Source organism: Pyxicephalus adspersus, chromosome 1 (assembly GCF_032062135.1).
Source record: "Pyxicephalus adspersus chromosome 1, UCB_Pads_2.0, whole genome shotgun sequence".
In the NCBI taxonomy this organism is placed as follows: domain Eukaryota; kingdom Metazoa; phylum Chordata; class Amphibia; order Anura; family Pyxicephalidae; genus Pyxicephalus; species Pyxicephalus adspersus.
In genome coordinates, this window is record NC_092858.1 from 88370495 (window position 1) to 88388924 (window position 18430).

An 18430-nucleotide genomic window follows, 5' to 3' on the forward strand; every position below is an offset into this window, starting at 1 on the left:
GGCGGTGCATCAATATTCATAACACATTGTAACCCGGGTCCCAAATTCCACACCCTTTGAAAATGACATTTCAACCAGTTATGGACACTTTGGGCTCTATTTATAAAATAGGGAATCAGACAATCCCCTAAAATGTTTTCTACTGGGAATCTTTCAGGCCCATGTGTTTCAACGCTAGAAATTGATTCTCATCAGGGAATGTCAGATTCTGTTTTTTTTTTTTTTTTTTTTTAACTAGAGCCGATGGCCTGCAACACAAAGCCCAAATAAATGTAAATAGGTTGTGTGCATGTGGCGTGGAGCCCCTCCTCCCTTGCAACAATCCAGCCACATTTACCATCAATTCCTGGCTATCATTTTGACAGATGGGTCTTGCTTTGTGATGCAAAGTTACAGTAAAGCAGTTGTATAACTTCTGTGTAATTTGATTTAGGCATAGCAGATCAAGAGGAGTGGTTTACTCTTTTTTTAGTTGGGGTTAAAATCCTTGTTAATTCTGACCTAAAGAAAAACTCATTATAAAAAAAAAAAAAAAAAATATTGAGAGTATAGTCCTTCTCATTTTTACCAAACCAAAGCTTTTCTTTTTAAAAACATTTCATGAAATACCATTTTTAAAAAAAAAGACAAAACACTTGTATCTTTAATAAAACTTTATTTTTTTCTCAAATGAGCACCAACGCATTGTAAATATGACAGAAATAATGCACTTTCCTCTAATACTGAATAACTATGTACATTTACACGAAACATGAAGACAAACAAATACATTTATAAAAACAAAAAAAATGTGACCTGATAAACTTATAGAAGCCAAAATAAGAATGAGACATTTTGTAAACACAAAAGCAATACACACAGGTATCTGATTCTTATTTCTTGTAAGATAGAATGTGGATTTCTCTTACCTCACATGTGAATTACATTTGTAAAGAAGTTTAACAGGGAAGATAGATTCCACGTTAAGTTGCTACATGCATGAGCCTCACAAATCCCCTTAATAGTAAAGATTTCAGAAGACCTCACAGTGCTTAACATAGAAACATATTTAACTTTTCCCATTTCTTCCTCAGTTATCTTTCCATTACTTACAAACATTTGGCTTTTGACTGCCCTTGACAGAATAATTACAAACAGTACCCAATAGGCCGAATATGTCTATGTAATATTCATCAACATTTATTACATATAGGAATATATATAATTTCCGGTATAGTATCATTTCCAAAGAAAACTAAACTGGTAGTTTTAGATGGAATTAGGATTAATGTATAATATTATCAAGAATATTTTCCAGTGCTACAGGCACAAATGTTCTTAAAGGGCCAACCCACCCAAAGAGATATTGGATTTTTGGTAGACACCGACAGGAACAATCACTCACAGCTCCCTATATTTCTCACCACAGCTGTGATTACCCTAAAAAAATATTTCAGTGAAAATCTTTAGGAGTCATAACAAGCCAATGGGTGATTCAACACATCAGAGTCCACCCATTACTGGCATAGGTTTGGGTAGGTTGGCCATTTGGTTTCTACTTGCATAGAGCTATCAAGTTATGCTCTGCCCTGTGAAAAAAAATCAAAAGGATGTGCCAAACTGTGCATGCCTACTAACTCCAATGCACTAGCTCATTCACCAAATCTAAACAATCAATATATAGAATATTTACCATAAAAAAACTTTAGCTTTAATTATTAGAGACATTCACTAAAGGAGTTGTTTTTACTGATATATCTGCTAGAGAAGATTAGCAAAAAGTTGCATTAACTATCTGGTCAAGTCACTATTCACAAGATAACTCTATATACTAAGTTCTGATAGCACTAACTCCTGGAAGGTACAAATACAGAAGCTTAATTGCCAACTTATTAATGGGACTGATTTACTAGGAGTTTAGGCTGATGACCTACAGATAATTAAGTAGCTTAGTATTGTTTATGTGATAAACATTCACTTAAAAGAATAACCAATCACAAGCAAAAAAAAAAATAAAAAATGATTTTTGCTTGTATATCATTGGATAGCTAAAGTCAGCAAAGCTTCACTAAATGAATTATTCTTTGATGAATGATAATTCACTTTGTAAAATCAACAACCTAGACTCCCTTTAGTTGATCAATCCTCATTATGTTCAGACTCTCAAGAGCTGTTGTCAAGATTCTGGCTCCAGATAAGGACAACAGCCAAGGAGACTGCACCCGTAAAAATAAGTCTGCAATGAAAGCTTCTATTTTTCTGCTCTTGAGGGTTCACTTCAAGTAGTGATGTTTTAAAGTCATACTATAGTACTTGAGCAATTACAAGGATAATTTATTACCATGATGTAGAAAGTATTGTGACTTGTAGCATCCAATAAGAGGGCAGCTTTTTACTATTTTATCACATTTTTCTACAGAAGTCAGTTTCTTATACAATATTTGCATCATGGTATTAAGTAATCCCAGCAAAGCTTTTTCCACTTCAGAAAGCCATTTTTGTTTGACAAGGAAACCACATGGCGCACTAGTTAAGCTTTGAAAACAAATGATCATACTAACCAAGAATTATTAAGGGAAAAGGTATTGTGCAAAGAATGGTAACCCATGGAATCTAATCAGCACTCATGAATCTGCTCTTATTGCTCTAAACTGATGAAAGGAGGAATTTTACAGATTGCTGTGGGTTACCTAAATATGCACTCAAACATTCAAATGTAGAATGTGTAGATTGAATCAATACTACAGAGAAAGTAAGATAATAAATCAACCAAAAATTAAATGTTTTGGGGGTGCTGACCACAGGATTATAGTTTTATAAACAACACTTTTCATGTTGGGGGTAATGTAAGCATTTTTCCTAGATATCATCCAGGGCTGGATTTTGCAGAAACAGAAAAAGTATTTTCTTCATCCATCATCAAGCTATAATGTATTGGCTACACACACTTGCTCCAACTTTATGTGTTCCTTGCGCTTACTCCGTGTGTAAAGTACAGTCTTAGCAGCATTACAACATAGTAAATCACAACTTTCTAAAGCTTTGTCAATGTAAGCACAGAACAGTGACTTTGGTTAGGACACCCACAAATAAAAGAAAGACTGAAAAGACATAAGGGGTGTTAAAATACCCAGGATTCTCAAAAGTTATCCAGTTGGTGAGAAAAAAAAGGATAACCTCTAAATGTAAAGACTTTAAAAGAGCATTTTAAAAAAAGAAAAAAAAAAGCCATAAAAGTAAACGTGACTGAAAAAAATGGTAATAATGAAAAGTCTGGATCTTTTTGTCTGCTCTGGACCAAGGTTCGTCAAAAGATAATTGGAAGGTAAAAATTGAGGACTTTTTCTTTTAAAACAATAACTACTGAAAAAGTGAACCACTATTTATAATGGGAGGTCTTGAACTTTAGTATATTAGCTGAAGGTTCTATGTCTGTTCATAAAGAACCAAAAGCTGCAAACTTCAATTTGGACTACATGAGTAATGTTTTTCTCTTATATGCTGAAAACTAAAGGGGATTTCTCATTGATTGCTAAGGGAAATTCATTAGACCTTTTTTTTATATCATATATATGGTTTAGTGTGATGTTGGTCCACTGAAGAATGTGCTTGCAACTGGTAAATGAAAGCCTATATTTCTATACATGTTTCAAGCTGTAAAACTCTTAATATGCCATTGGTAAATACAGTAGGCTTTTCTACTATGCGGCTGTATTTGAGTTTGCCCAAACCTTTCATGGTATGAATGCACCAAAAGGTATTAATGTTCTGTATGCAAAGTGTAAATAACCTGCTTGGTGTTTGCAGTTAATCTGCTGACAGCATGAACAGTGATAAGAACTGAATAGTCAACTTTTATGAACACAAACTTCCATGTACCTGAATCAATCATACATCATGTCCAGCTGCTGTTAAGTTTACTGTATGTTTGTGTATACTTGAAATGTGAACAGTATTGCTGATGAGACAATACCACCCAACAATGACAGGCAAACCAGCAAACAGGGATAGATTATGTTATTTTGATGACATCACGGATTGTGTTTCACTGTTCTAATTAACTCTAGGTCACTGTGCCCTTGAAGGGTGAGTTAAAACTTACATATTATAGTTAAACATGATCAGTTCCATCCCATCTCATGGGATGCTTGTGTTCATATATTCTGGTTGAATTCAAATGCATTACAATTTGAACGCTATCAGTTACATGGCATCTAATGGGATGATTGTGTTTATATAACTTGATTGAATTGAAATGCATTTAGTACAAATTTAAAATGTACAGTTATGTAAAATTTCTCTTCAGAGGGGAAAAATAACTAGAATGTAAAACACTGATACCAGAAAGGGGAATGACATGTTCAATATGTTAATATCACTTGAAAATACTCTGACAATCTGCGGAAAAAAATATATGCAATAAACCTCAATGAAAAAGTTCTAGCCCAATATAATTATACCTAGGGTAAACCCCTGCAATCCAAGTGAGGTGCATAGGAAGTGAAAGGACAAATGGAAGAGAAAAGATAAATCAGAACCAACAAAAATGTTGCAGATCGTAAACTCTGCCCCTATCCTTTCCATTAACACAGGAGAGCTCTGTGTATTAAATGTTTTTGAGTTCAATTTAGCTGATCCATGGATAGTGTTATGTAGAAGCTGAATTTCAAGGCTTAAACTAAAAATGCAATGGTTCATACAACCCAAAACATGCTCTTCTTTAGTGCAGCATTGGTAGGAAGAGAATATTTTACTAATGTACTACTGCAGACTTATAAATGAACCGTAAAAAGAAACAAAATGGCCATATGGCTTATGAAATTCTTATTTAGTCCTAAATTATTATAACAGTTCACGCTTACTTATGAGAGGTTTATATCCCCTTCTTATTTAGCTATACTTATTGGATCAATATGACAGTTCACCTTGAGAGTGGGATCTTACCTGAAATTTGACAGTTCCTGACCTGTTATAGATCTGACCTCATACAGTCTGCCGGCTCCTTAGAATAAAAAACAATCTCAAAAAAAAATTCCACAATTTGGGATAATGTAAACAACTATTGGGCTCAGATTTTTTAATATTGTTGAGTACACTAAGAAGCTGTCAGGTCAGGCAGTTTACAGCAACTGTTAAAATATAAATGACCCCTGAAGCTCAAGCAGAAGAGTCATAGTCTGGTGAAATAATAAAAGTTGAATAAAGGATAAACAAGAATATTTTAAGTAAAAAATACACAGTTATACCAGCTTAAGACTGAATATAGTCAAATCAGTGGCTAACATTTTTCACTGGAAACAGATGGAGCATCCAATGGAAATATGTAAAAGTCCTCCTATTCAAATTTCAAGTTTGCCATATATAGCTAATATTAGCCAATATTCTAGTCTATCAGCTCCTTAGTGACTAGTAACATCCCTAATATTTGGCATATTCAACATAGCTTTATACTTGTAGATAGTTTATGGGTTTAGGAATGCACGAATATGAATGCAACAATACTCTGTAGCTTTGGTCACTGAAAATTTTCAGGAACATTTCTATTGTTCAAGTGTTTTGCATTCAGTAACACAGAAAGAAGTAAACTTGATGATCCAGGATAATAGTTTACTGTGTCTGCTTTGTTTTGTGAATAAGGCATGGGTTTATTTGTGGTGCAGTACAAAAAGCCCAGTGACAAGACTGTGAATGGGTATATCTAGAAGCTGTACGCAACACATATTCTGTATCTGATTGGCTCACACTTTTTACACTGGGAGGTGGAAGGGTAAATAGAGCTCATGGCTTTATAGCACATTCCTAGTACAGTGACAGCATCCTTGCAGGTCAATGGAGCATATGGGATATTATAGTTGGGCCCCGGTATGAATAATTGAGAAATATTGCTAGTATTTATTTACTTTATTTTATATTTAAATGCAAAGGTAAAGCTATTTGATTACTACATGGAATAGATATTTTCAAACTGAAAAAAAAAAATGATTTACAATCTTATGTCCTAAGAAATGTTGATAAGCCTATAGACTATATAAAAAAAAACTGCATAAAACTTAAAAACCTGCAGCACTTAAAAACCAATGATCATTCTATAGTTTTGTGCTCTGTAACACAAACCGTTTTCTGGATTCATTTCAGTACTTTAAAAATACGGCGAGGGCTACATGGGAGAATTTTATCTTTTGCTAATGAGAAAATTAGCTGCTAGTTGACCGTCATTTTTTGGCATCACATTGATTTGAATGTGCTGCAAATGAGATGATTGCCAATAAAAGGTCTCTCTATAGAAAGATTAAAACTGACTGTGTAGCTCTATTCTATAGCAATCTATAGCCATTGTTTATTAGCTTCCATCAAACCACAAACAATATATTTTAGTATATAGAAAATGATGACTCTCTGTGGGCTGAAAAGGATTTACAACATGGCTGCAGCTGTAATAGATGAGAGCCGATTATTGACAACAGGTTCCATGGTGCAATTACTCTTCCCATTTACGGTCTTCTGTCTGTCTGCTGGTTGTCTTAGTTTCCTCCACTAAAGCAGTCAGGAGTAAATGCAGTTGTGTCTGGTGTTAGTTGCATCATGAAATCTGGTACTAGTAATGAATCTGCTTAAACAAACAATCCACTTGGAAGCAAGCAACTCACAGCCATGTAGAGAAATATTGTAATGCTCAATCCCCAACTTGTAAATGTAATAAAACTCAGTCAGTCACCCTTTACAGCTACTTTGATGTTATCCCCATCCTGGACAGTTTATGTATAACTGCTGATGAGTGAATTTTTTCTTATTGCTGCACACTCCAACATACTCTAATGCTCAATCCCCAGTTGTAGGAAGTCGATAGTCACTAAGGTGTTAAAATAACTGCAGCAGAACCTGGGAGACAAACAATCAGTTCCATAGAACCTATTAGAGCTCCCTGCTTTGCACAGTCCTGCTAGTCCAAACCTGTGAAGTGGGGGAGAGCAGAGATTGCGCCTGATTTATTAAAGCTCTCCAAGGCTGGAAAGAATACACTTTCACCAGTGAAGCTGGGTGATCAAGCAAACCTGGAATGGATTTCTTCAATGTCATTTGCTTTTTGCTAGCAAATGCTTTGAAACTTGGACCAGATCCATCCCAGGTTTGTTGGATCACCCAGCTTCACCAGTGAAAGTGTATTCACTCCAGCCTTGGAGAGTTTTAATAAATCAGGGCCATTGTCTCAATTAGTTTGTCTTAAAGCTTGCCAAAAAGCTTGCCACAGAGTTCTGTCATAGGTTGGACACTATTTAAAGAATATGTGGTCTTTGTTTTTTTTAAAACATTTTCATTGGAAATTGCATTACTTTATTTCAGAACTCATAAGCATGCAGACATTGAACAGCCTGTATTAGGAAGACTAAGGTCAAACCACTACTGATTATTAAGCGGTCAACCTCTGCGTATATTGATCTGAAAGGTAAACAGTAAATTTTACTTTTTTATGAAATAGTTTCAACATAAAACTGCTTTTCTCTTCTAAAACTTTTAAGCCTCAGAACAAATATAAATTTTAATTGCCAGAGTCCCTAAATTAATTACTTTGAACTTTGTTTTGCATCACTCTGAGACAAGCATATAGCCTTGTACCATAAATTACTGCATAAACTTTTCTTAGTATTTTCAGCAAATGATGAATTTAAATTCTGCCTTCTCCCCAAGTGGTCTTTAGGCCAAGGAGAGCAAGAAGAATAGGCAGTTTCTAATAAAGGAGGTGCTCATTTATTTCTTGCTTTTACATGTCAAAATTTACATATTGGCTTCAAGGTATCCTTATTATATATACCTATTTTGTTATTGCTCAAAACAGACGCTCTTACATAACTCAGGCGGGCCGAAAGCCTGTGAGAATTAATTTCCAGTGTCACAGACACACAGACACTGTTCCAACAAACCACTTTGCTATTCCCAGAAACAACAACATTAATTTTGTAATTCTAAAACAGTGGGTTTCATTTAGAACCCAAATGTAATTTTAGAGGAGACAACATGAGACATGCTTTTTTCTTTCCGTCTTCGATTATCCTCAATGAATTGAATTCTCAAACGGTCTATAAAACTAAAGAAAAGCAAAAATGTGTAGTTACTGCCTACACCAGCCATATGTTACTATTTATCTCTAACCCTGCAATGGAAAATACTAATTGCAATAGGATTGGCTGCTTGGGGCAAAACCCTTATCCTATTTTATTTCTTTTAAGGCCTCATTCACATAAAGAACTGGCATTTGCTTCACATTAATAAAGCTCTTCAAATGCTAAGCAAATTAAATGCTGCCTGTTAATAATAAGTGAAGAGTCTAATGCACACAGCAAAATAGCATTAATTTTTGCCTGCAACATATATCAGGCATTGAAACCTGCAAATTTTGTTAAACTCCTCCTTTCAAGTCTATGGAAGAATCCTGTAAAATGTTCTTCTAAAGTGTTTGGCACATGCTTTTAGAGGAGCTAAGGTAAAGCTATTTCCTTACCACACCCCAAATCTAAAAAGCATGTGAAACGAGTACGCCATGGGCATTTTGGACGCGTTTTACTCTCGTATCAAAATATTTTCAGTTTAGCAAATCTACAAGTTGGTCAACAGGGTCATATGTAAGACACAAGATAGTTGAAAAGATGTGGAGTGGAGAGCAGACTGATTTGACTGCCTAAATGTGGTCGAGTAGGAGGATTATTTAAGGTTTGAATAATGCACTTGACTGTATTTACCATATCGATTCAATATGGTAAAAATAGTTGTGAAATCGCAAAAAATGTCAATGTGGCTTTACAATAAAATGCAAGGGTCTATAAGCACTAAATTATATACATTCTGCACAAGAGTATTTTCATTCAGGTGTGGATGTGTTATATGGACAGAATATGCACTTTCTTATTATACAGTCGATTCCTGTTACATTGACAGGCAGTCACACAACAAAATGAAAAAAATTCATCCTTTGGTTTTTCATTTAAAACTTGCTTACATTAAGTGCAACTAACTGAAACACAGAACGCAAAATATGAAATAAAAGCTTAAAAATCATATTTTAAATCACTTTATAGGGATCTGTTAAGGTTGGCATTTTAATTTGAAAACAAAAAAAAGGAACAATCTCTGTTTGCAGACTGGGTGCACTTTCTAATAATATAGAATCCAAAGAAAAAAAATTGACCACCCGTGTTAGAAAGAGGGGAAAAAAAAATTAGTAAATCTACCATCAGTTCGCTATTCCACAACTCAAGGACTCAGGGACATTTTTAAATCAAGTAGTCCAAGTGAACTGATATCAAAATTGCTTCCAATATTACAGACCACAAATAACCAGGCTATTGATGGATACAGGAATAGTTTATCAAATGATACCATGAAACTTGGGAAGCCATTAACTGCACAACAAAATCAACTTATTTTAAAAATGCAAATGGTTTCCCAATTATCTTAGAAAACAAATCAATAAACTATTGTTGGTATTCATATTCTGGTTTCACTATTTTCCCCGAAGCCTTTAAACTTGGCAACCATTCCTATTCCTGTATTTATTATGAGTGACTGAAGGATGTCAATGTACACCCTTCTGCACCAATTGCTAGAAAAATAAAACAAAACAAAATCATTACCTTGCTCATCACAAAAACATACTAAACAACTGTTACAAGTCCAGTATGGACATTTGAATGCCTGGGGACACTGGATTGGTTTGAAGCAACGGTGCCAGGGCAGACATAAGTAATGCAACCATATACAGGCTTTGTAATAGGTGTAATAAACTCACGGTGCACAGTGAAATTGTATTTTTCTGAAATAGTCATCTTTTTCAGTAAACTGACAATGCTACTGTAATCAGAGGCAATACAGTTGTAGCCAAATCATCTGAAGGAAGAAAAAACTACTAAGTACCACTAGATGGTCAGAAAGTTCCTGAAAATAATCAATTTTCTATTCTGCATGTTTTTGGTTTCTTCAAGGTATAAATTATTAACCCAGTTTATCTAGGGTAATTACACATATTATCCAAAAGTAACAGTGAGGTATTTTCCTCTTGTAATGAAAAAAAAAAAAATGTTCCATAACCTAAATTTTAGGACATCATCGTCATCACCATCATATGTCCCTCCCGCCATTGAAAGACTATACCTCCCTTCTGTTCTACTGGACGACCCCCGTATGCCACTTCTTTTACATCATGTTACACACAGCTTTAAGTCAACTCTTAACAGTTGAAGAACTGGTTGGGCTATGAGGCTCCTGATGCTTTTCGTTAGCCAACTCTACAAAAGAGCATGAGGCCGAGGGCAACTCACAAAAGGAATACAAAGCAAAGAGACAGAGTGTCAGAAGTTTAGAGGCCATTCACCAAGAATGATGGATTAAGGGTGAGAGGATGCTCCATGCGGCACAGCCTCTGAATCATATGAAACCAAGCACTCAGTTACTCGCTCATTCTAAGGATAACACGTTCAGCTGGATGTTCAGGCTTCTGTGCATCTCTTCAGTCCCAGCCATTATCCTTGATCATGTGAGCTAATTCAATTATGTATTTGCCTTCTTTATACTTCTGGCTGCTTTCAAAAGCATGTTCCTGTTAAAAACAAAGACAATTATTAGAATATACTAAGTATAAACTATGAGAACACTAGTGCTTTGTCATCTGCATACAGGACTTAAGTGATCAAAGTGCTAAAAGTGAACAAGACAGCCAATTAAAAAGATTTTCTGCACAGCAGATACATATAGCTACCTGGATACAAGACTGCTGTTCTTCAAGGGTATTCCTGGAAGCATTTCTAGATATAGAACTGCTTTGATATACAAATACCAGCTTGATATACAGCATTAGTTAACCTAATTTATCATGCTTTATTTAAAAATAATTACATTAGGGGGGGAACAACTCCTGCCAAATCTAAAGTGCAAGAATTTGTAGTTGCAGCAGCCCTCAAGTCCCTGTTGAAATGCCTGAATATCAAGCCATTCTAAAAGGCAAAGTTTTAACATTTCCAAGTTCAGGTCTGCCTCTAAATTGTACAATCCCATGCTGTTCGCTGCAGCTGCCACACACAGAGGATCAGATCTTAACCCCCCTAGCGTTCTAATTCTGTCCAAATTTCCATGCAAAAAGCGTTTTTTTTTTGCATGGAAATTTATTTGACATTGTAGGCTATAATTCTAAGGCATAGCTCACGAAACGAAATATGTCCAATAGTTAATACATTTAATAAAAAAAAACAAAACACAGTAGCATATATAATATATATATATATATATATATATATATATATATATATATATATATATATATATATATATATATATATATATATATATGAAAATGTCTTTGTATTGCACTCTATATTAGAGTTATTTTGTATTGAATCCACGACGACAAGGGAGCAAGGTAAGTGGGGTTTATATTAGGTTAAAGCTACCCAGAGTGAGACTAGGGAATACCGCTATTTGCAGGTAAAATCCACCCCGAGTCACACTCGAGATTACCGCTAGGGGGTTTAAAGAACCATTGTCTGCATATTTGACAGCTGGTGGCAGTGAGCAGTACTAATACCACCCCTATTTATGCTCTATGGGGCTGCTGCAAGGAGACACTACCATGTAAGTGTATACCGAGGCAGCAGTTTCTGGCAAGAGGAAATGGTAAATGCACCACAACCTCACCACAGGTGTGAACCTAGCTTTAAAGTGTTGTTTTTCATCTCTCACATTCCTACTGCCCTATTGCCATAATTGAATGCCACTCTAATCCACAGAAATTAGACAGATTCAGTCCTACCAAGAAGGAATGCAGATTTACATGTCAGAATGGCCCAGCAAGCATCAGGCCAAAGATGTCGGACACCAAAAAGTGAGGGTTTACACATTTAAAATTTAAAAGTGCTTATTATGTCAAATGTTCCGGTTTTCTCCTCTCCTTACTCATCAATATGCTATTGATACCTTTTGGTTTTCATTAAATGCCTTATTTTTACTCTGAAATGATATCACAGAGTGGTTAGCCCTGATGATGCCATGATGGGTGGGATGTCAGTCCGAATTTGCATGCAGACAGATGGAAATGACCAACAAGTGATACTAAACATTGTTAAGAGAAATTAAATCATAAGAAAGAGGTGGTGCGGGTTCTGTAAGAGTGGGGAAGAATAGGTTAGATGGTGCTGGACAGTTTTCAGCTCAGAGAGGAGGAAGACTCCATCACACTTGCTGCAGCTTCTGTAAGTGTACAGTGTAATCAGTTCCAGAGTTATCAGTTTCAGTACAGAAGGAGCCTGTACAACTGTGCACAAAAGAAGGTATATTATTCAGCTTTAATTTAAAAGAAAAAAAAAATGTTGATTGATGGGTTTTTTTTAGTCAACAGCCCAGAGGATACATCTCCCGCTAACAATTGGGAAGCCCATAAGGTGTTCATTAGGGGGGAGTTAATTAGAATTGGTGCGGAACGGAAGAAGGCCAAAGACAAGCTTATCAACTCAAAACTAAAAATTACCATAGTCTACAACAACTCCAACATAAAACTAATCCCACATTTGGACCTTTGTCTACAAATAGAACCCTTACACACTGAAATCAATCTTTTATTAACCACCAAAGCTGGAAAATCCCTGAGATGGGCCGTCCACTCATTTTATATACCTGGGGAGACAAACCTGGCAGACTGTTGGTTTTTAAATTAAACCTCAAACCCAAATTACACGCCCTTCCAAATTTTAAACCTAAAGATGGTAGACTTTCTTCAGAATCCAGAGAAAATATTATCGGCCTAGTTCTCTATATGGTGAAAAAAGAACTCCTCCACAGGCAGCCTTAGAAGAATTTCTCAATGGGCTCCACTTGCCTAATTCTAAATCCAATCAGAAAAATATTCCTTGAGAAACCCCTTTCTGTTGAAGAAGCATTCAAAGTTCTTAAATTATTTAAAAAGGGCAGTGCTCCTGGTCCGGACGGATTCTCCTATGCGTATTACAAAGCTTTTGGTCCCCAACTGATTCCACATCTTGTGTAATATTACAATTATTTGCAAGTAGGCCTCCCTCTACCTCATGAAGCCAACCGTGCCTACATTAGTGTTATTCCCAAACCGAGAAAGGACTCCACGAATATCACTAATTACAAGCCCATCTCGCTAATCGGTTGTGATCTGAACTTTATGACCAAGATATTATCAGTTCATTTGAATGCATTTTTCGGAGTCTATATCCATCTGGATCAGGTAGGCTTCATGCAATATGGGCAGGCTCCTGACAATACGAGACGTTCCATTGATTTATTATCCCTGCTTCACTAACTGTGGCAATGGTCTTGAGAGACACAATGCTTCTGGCAACTGACCTGTAAAAGGCCTTCAATAGCGTGTCCTGGTTGTACCTATTTTCAGTTTTGTCACTTATGGGCTTTAGGGAATATTTTATCAATATCTTGCGAGCGTAACCTATAGCGAATATCTCATTAAGTGGCTTCCTCTCTCCCAATATTTCCATCAGAAGAGGTACAAGACAAGGCTGCCCATTATCTCCACTTTATCTCGGGCTATCCGAGCAAATCAAGATATCAAGGGGATCCAGAGCGGCCAGACACAACATAAATGTTCAGTGTTCACGGATGATATTCTTATGTATGTGACTCATCCACATATTACACTCCCTAATCTGTTTCATTGGAGACTTTTGAAAGCTTTTCAGGTCCCCAGGTCAATTAATCTAAATCCCAGGCTTAACATTATTATTCCAGGGCCTCAGTTGTCACCTTTGAAAGAAAATTTTGATCTCTGCTGGGAGGAAAATTCCTTTCAATACTTGGGGATTCATTTAACCTCTAGGTACCGGTCCTTGTTCCAAGCCAATTACACCCCTCTTCTCAACAAGATTTATGCTGACCTAAAACGATGGTCTAGTGCCCCCCCCCCCCCCGTCATGGCTGGGTCGTATAGCCTTAGCAATCTAAGATCATGAATTTCATCTGGGGAAATCGCCTCCTGCATGTGCTCCCCTAAAGAAAAAACTAAAGTGGTCCCGGGCTACTTCTCTCTGTCCCACTCTCTTAATTTGGGGTAGGTTCCGACGCAGTTCGAAGCTTTGTTCTGCTCATGTACTGCTTACTCCATTATGGAACAATCCGGAGTTTTCCCCTGGCAGAGATCCAGGTAGTTTTAAATGGTGGCTTGATAAGGGCTTCTACCGAATCAAAGATATTATTGATGTGCGTGACATTTTTAGTTTTGATTATTTGGTCAGTAAAAGGAAACTCCTGAGACAGGAATACTTCCGTTACAGACAAATTAAATCATTTGTCTGGTCCAAGATCAGACAGGCCCCTTGTCCTATGTGTTCTACTCCATTTAAAAGTTCCTGTAGATTTATTGCGGATACCAAAGATCAAATCACAATAATTTATGCTGCCCCGGAATCCCTCCCAGACAAACTGTCATATATGAGGGCTTGGACAAATGATCTTCGGCTCTCCTAGTCCCATGAAGAATGGAACGAAGTAACCTTCTGTCTTTCTAAAATTTCTTAATGATTAGTAGAGGCTAATTATAAAGTTCTCCTCAGATGGTATTTAGTACCAGACAGACTTTCCAAATGCCATCCCTCTACCTCCCCCACTGTACTTCAGAGGTTGTGATGCTAGGGGCACCATGGTACATATGTGGTAGTCCTGCCCTATAGCCCAGAACTTTTGGTCAAAAATAGTCCGAATAATTTCCAGGGTTTTAAAGAAGGATGTACCAAGTACTCCGGAGAGTGTTTCATTTAGTAAATGTGACGCGGGGGTTTCCAAATACTCTTTGAAATGGATAAAACTTAATTCTGTAAGCAGCTCGCATCACTTTGGCTAAATCATGGAAATCTAATCTAAACACTGCGAAAATGGACTGGATTATGGTTAATGATCGGACATTGTACACACTCAATATTATTTTAGGAAAATTTGATGCTATTCTGGATCCCTGGAAGGAATACAGATCACACTAGATGGGTGTCGCTTCCATGTAACAAAGGTCCTCCACCTCTCTTTCCCCTTGTCCCTGTCCACTCCTTTGGCCTCTTCAGCCTAGCCTCATGTCAGATTGTTATCATGTCAGATTGTTATTGTGCTTTTCGTAAGCTGGTAAGGCATGTTTGTCCTTCCGTTATTACTATTGTTATTATGTCATTTTCTTTTAATCATTATTTTGTGATTATAAGACTATAAAATCACGACCCTGCCCAAAAAAAACAAAAACAGAAGGGAAAAACAAATTTTTCAAAACCAATTCATTTTTTTAAATTTATTTACATATAAAACTAAGTTATGAAAAAAGCCTCAATAGTAGCTTTCATTTAAGAAAGAATGCAGAGCTCTTTATCTTTATATGTGAATGGAATGGTGCTGGTTTAATAAGCTGGATTACATGCTCTCCCAGTGCAATCTGTAATAATTGAGGTACTGGATTGACAGCTAAATCCTGCACAGCGCAGGAGATGCTATCCTCCCAACTGTGCCATAGCACTGTGCCCATGAGGTTTGCCTTCTGCTCTCCTGGCCCTGGGTATAAAAGCAGGTACTGGGGGCTGCTGAAGATATGATATTCATTTTTTATATGACAAATTATAAATTCACTAGTAAACACCCCTAGCCTTTATTATTTTCTAAACCATAATGAATAAAAAATATGTCATGCACTTGTTATCTATTCAGGGCAAGACCTTTACAAACTATCTAGCTTTTTAAAATATCCTTCTGTGTGGGAAAAGTTATTAAATTAAATATAATGGCATGAGGGGGAGGTTAACAGCATTATAATGAAACAATGAATCATAATGCATTTGATAAAATTATATTTGCAAGCATTATTGGAGACTAAAAACTCAAGACTGTAAGCATTACTAGGACTTGTGCTATGGAACGCATTGGAGAAAAAAATCTTAAATTACACGAGAACTCAGACAGATCTATAGTGGTTATAAAAAATGCTAAACATAGCGCATATATATATATATATATATATATATATATATATATATATATATATATATATATATATATATATATATATAGTGACTGGAGCTAATGACATATTAAATGGCAGAACATTGCACAGACATTGCGCTACAAAACTATAGTGACAGGAAAGCTACAGTTCACCTGTCATAGGAGAATGGCGTGCTGCACAGGGAAAGAACTGCTAATCTGTAGAAAGGTATCTCGGTAATTGAACCCTGACACCGAGCCTGAACTGACTTGGCTGCCCAGCACTGCTCACCTCAGACTGCCCTCCCGTCCTCTCTGCCTCCCTTCCCACTGTTACAGAGCCTTCCCACACACAAAGACATCCCCAGCATCCCTATAGACGTACAGCAAGGCTTCTGGTAAACAGCAGGGAGGGGTAAGGCAGGGCTCCGTGATCGACTCGCGTTGCCTTTCGGATCGACCAGTAGATCGTGATCAACGTTTTGGGCACCCCTGGCCTAGAATATTTGCAGCAATGATCTAACACAGGGGTCCCCAACACCCAGTCAGGAAAAGGATCCCGCTTGTGGGGACGCACCGGCCAGAGCCACGGACCATCTCCTGTATGCATCGCATGCTCAGGGCAGTGGGCGGGTTGTGTCTCTGGACACAACTCACCCACACTCTCATTGAAGGCTCAGACCTGCAATAGGAGAGTAGGTGAGTTCTGGCATCATGATGTCACTCTGGGGGGGGGCGGTAGTTTCTTCTCCTTTGAGCGACACACAGCTCTCCGCGCATGCACTGTCTGGAGTCCGTGAGCTCCAAAAGGTTGGGGACCACTGATCTAACATATTTAAAATCACCATCTAGGATCTAGTGGAAATGGCCAGATGTGTAAATGTATAAATAGAATGTGTCTATGGAGGGGGAGAGGGGGAAGGGAGGATAGAGGCATTGGGTAAGATTGAAACCAATTAGATGTTAACCACTGGATTATATGAAAGGTATAGCTTATATTGTTATGTCTAATAAAATATACTGTGCTTGTAAAAAGTATACAAAGAATACCTTTAAAGCAGCTTAAATAAAAAGTACAGCACATTTATATGCAACTCAATAAACATACACGCAACTAATAAAGAACTACTTACATATTTCCAGCCCAATGTGGTTTTGCAATTTTCACAATAAATGTCTGCTACCGCATGGAGTCCTGTAAGTAACACACGTTCTTCTGCAGGCCCACAACCAACATTTACACTGTGTTTGAAGAAAAAAGAAAGAAAAAAAATATAAAAACCATGCAGACACAAATAGTATGCTACAATGTTTTTACAGTGAGAAAAAAAATGAACAACTAAGATGCCTTTTTTAATATACAGTATTTAGGGGCCTTTATGATAAAATATACAGTAACCCACAGCCACTAATCTTTAATTTTTTTGAGTGCAGTAAAATCAGAAATTAATTAAATGTAGCATTGTAGTTTGTGGGAGCTAAATGCTACACTCCTCCATCACACAAATAATTGTAGCCACATCTAATTCTGTACTTGGTGTAAACCAACAAGACAGCTAGCAGTTGTAGACACAAGATAAGTAGGCCATTAAAGTACCCTAGAAGTAAATATTGAAGTTCATTTAGCTAAAATAGATATAGTGTAAGAAATTCAAATTATTTTGTGCCATCCCTTCAGTCAGCTACCAACACAGATGTCTAATAAATAAAATGAAATATGGAATATGCTGCTTTCCTGTTTTCCTTTATTGCAGCTTACCAATCTTTAGATGTAGTGGCTGCATTTGTTTTTTTAAAATAGAAGAGTTTTTTTTTTTTTATCTGCTGAGCTTGCTAGAAATGTAGTGCCTTGATCATTTATTGTATGATGACCTGAATATTCCTTCTAGCTGAATGACAGCCATTGCACTCATTTTGTTTAAAGTAGGGAAGGGCTAAAACCTCATAATTTTTGCGACATGCTGAGAGATTTCCTTTCACTTACTTTTCTGCGGCCACATTGGGAAGCAAGAGGAAAGCTCCCCAAAGTGAAAAAACTCCAAATGTCACCAAAACAATGTATCCCTATTGAAAGATTTCCATTAGAATATTTTTCTGGTGACAACTCACAATCTTTTCCATTCAGTCCCAGTGCTCATCAGGACAACAAAAAAGTGAATCTCTAAAAACCGTAGAGCTGCCTATATGCTTTCTGGTTAAGGGTTTCTAAATCCAAAATGAACTTTTCTGGAGTTGGAAAGGATTACTAATCGTGTAATTTTTGTCAGTTTTTATTGTAAAACGTCCAACTGGAGTGATCTCTTCCAATTCTTGTTGTGTCCCTGAGAAAGGTCAGAGGAAATCTCCGCAAGGGGTTCACTATCAGTCACCAAAATGCTGTGCTCATAGAAGGATTTCCTTTATTCCTATTCTGACCAGTAGTATAAACATTTGTCTTCCCCACTACTACCTGCCCTGGTATTCAAGTCCCTCCCACCCT

At 36.7% G+C, this 18430-nt stretch overlaps 1 protein-coding gene across 4 annotated transcripts in view; it reads right to left on the reverse strand.

Moving 5' to 3' along the window:
* Nucleotides 1-635: 635 nt before the first annotated feature.
* Nucleotides 636-18430, reverse strand: part of YPEL2 (yippee like 2) — a 51428-nt gene continuing 33633 nt past the window's right edge. For all 4 annotated transcript variants that reach the window (XM_072417394.1, XM_072417403.1, XM_072417421.1 and 1 more), the window contains 2 exons: nucleotides 17085-17193; nucleotides 636-10567 (listed from right to left, as the gene is read on the reverse strand). In XM_072417394.1, coding sequence (XP_072273495.1) covers nucleotides 10478-10567; nucleotides 17085-17193 — 199 coding nt within the window. In that variant the 3' untranslated portion in view covers nucleotides 636-10477. The remainder of the gene's footprint in view (nucleotides 10568-17084; nucleotides 17194-18430) is intronic.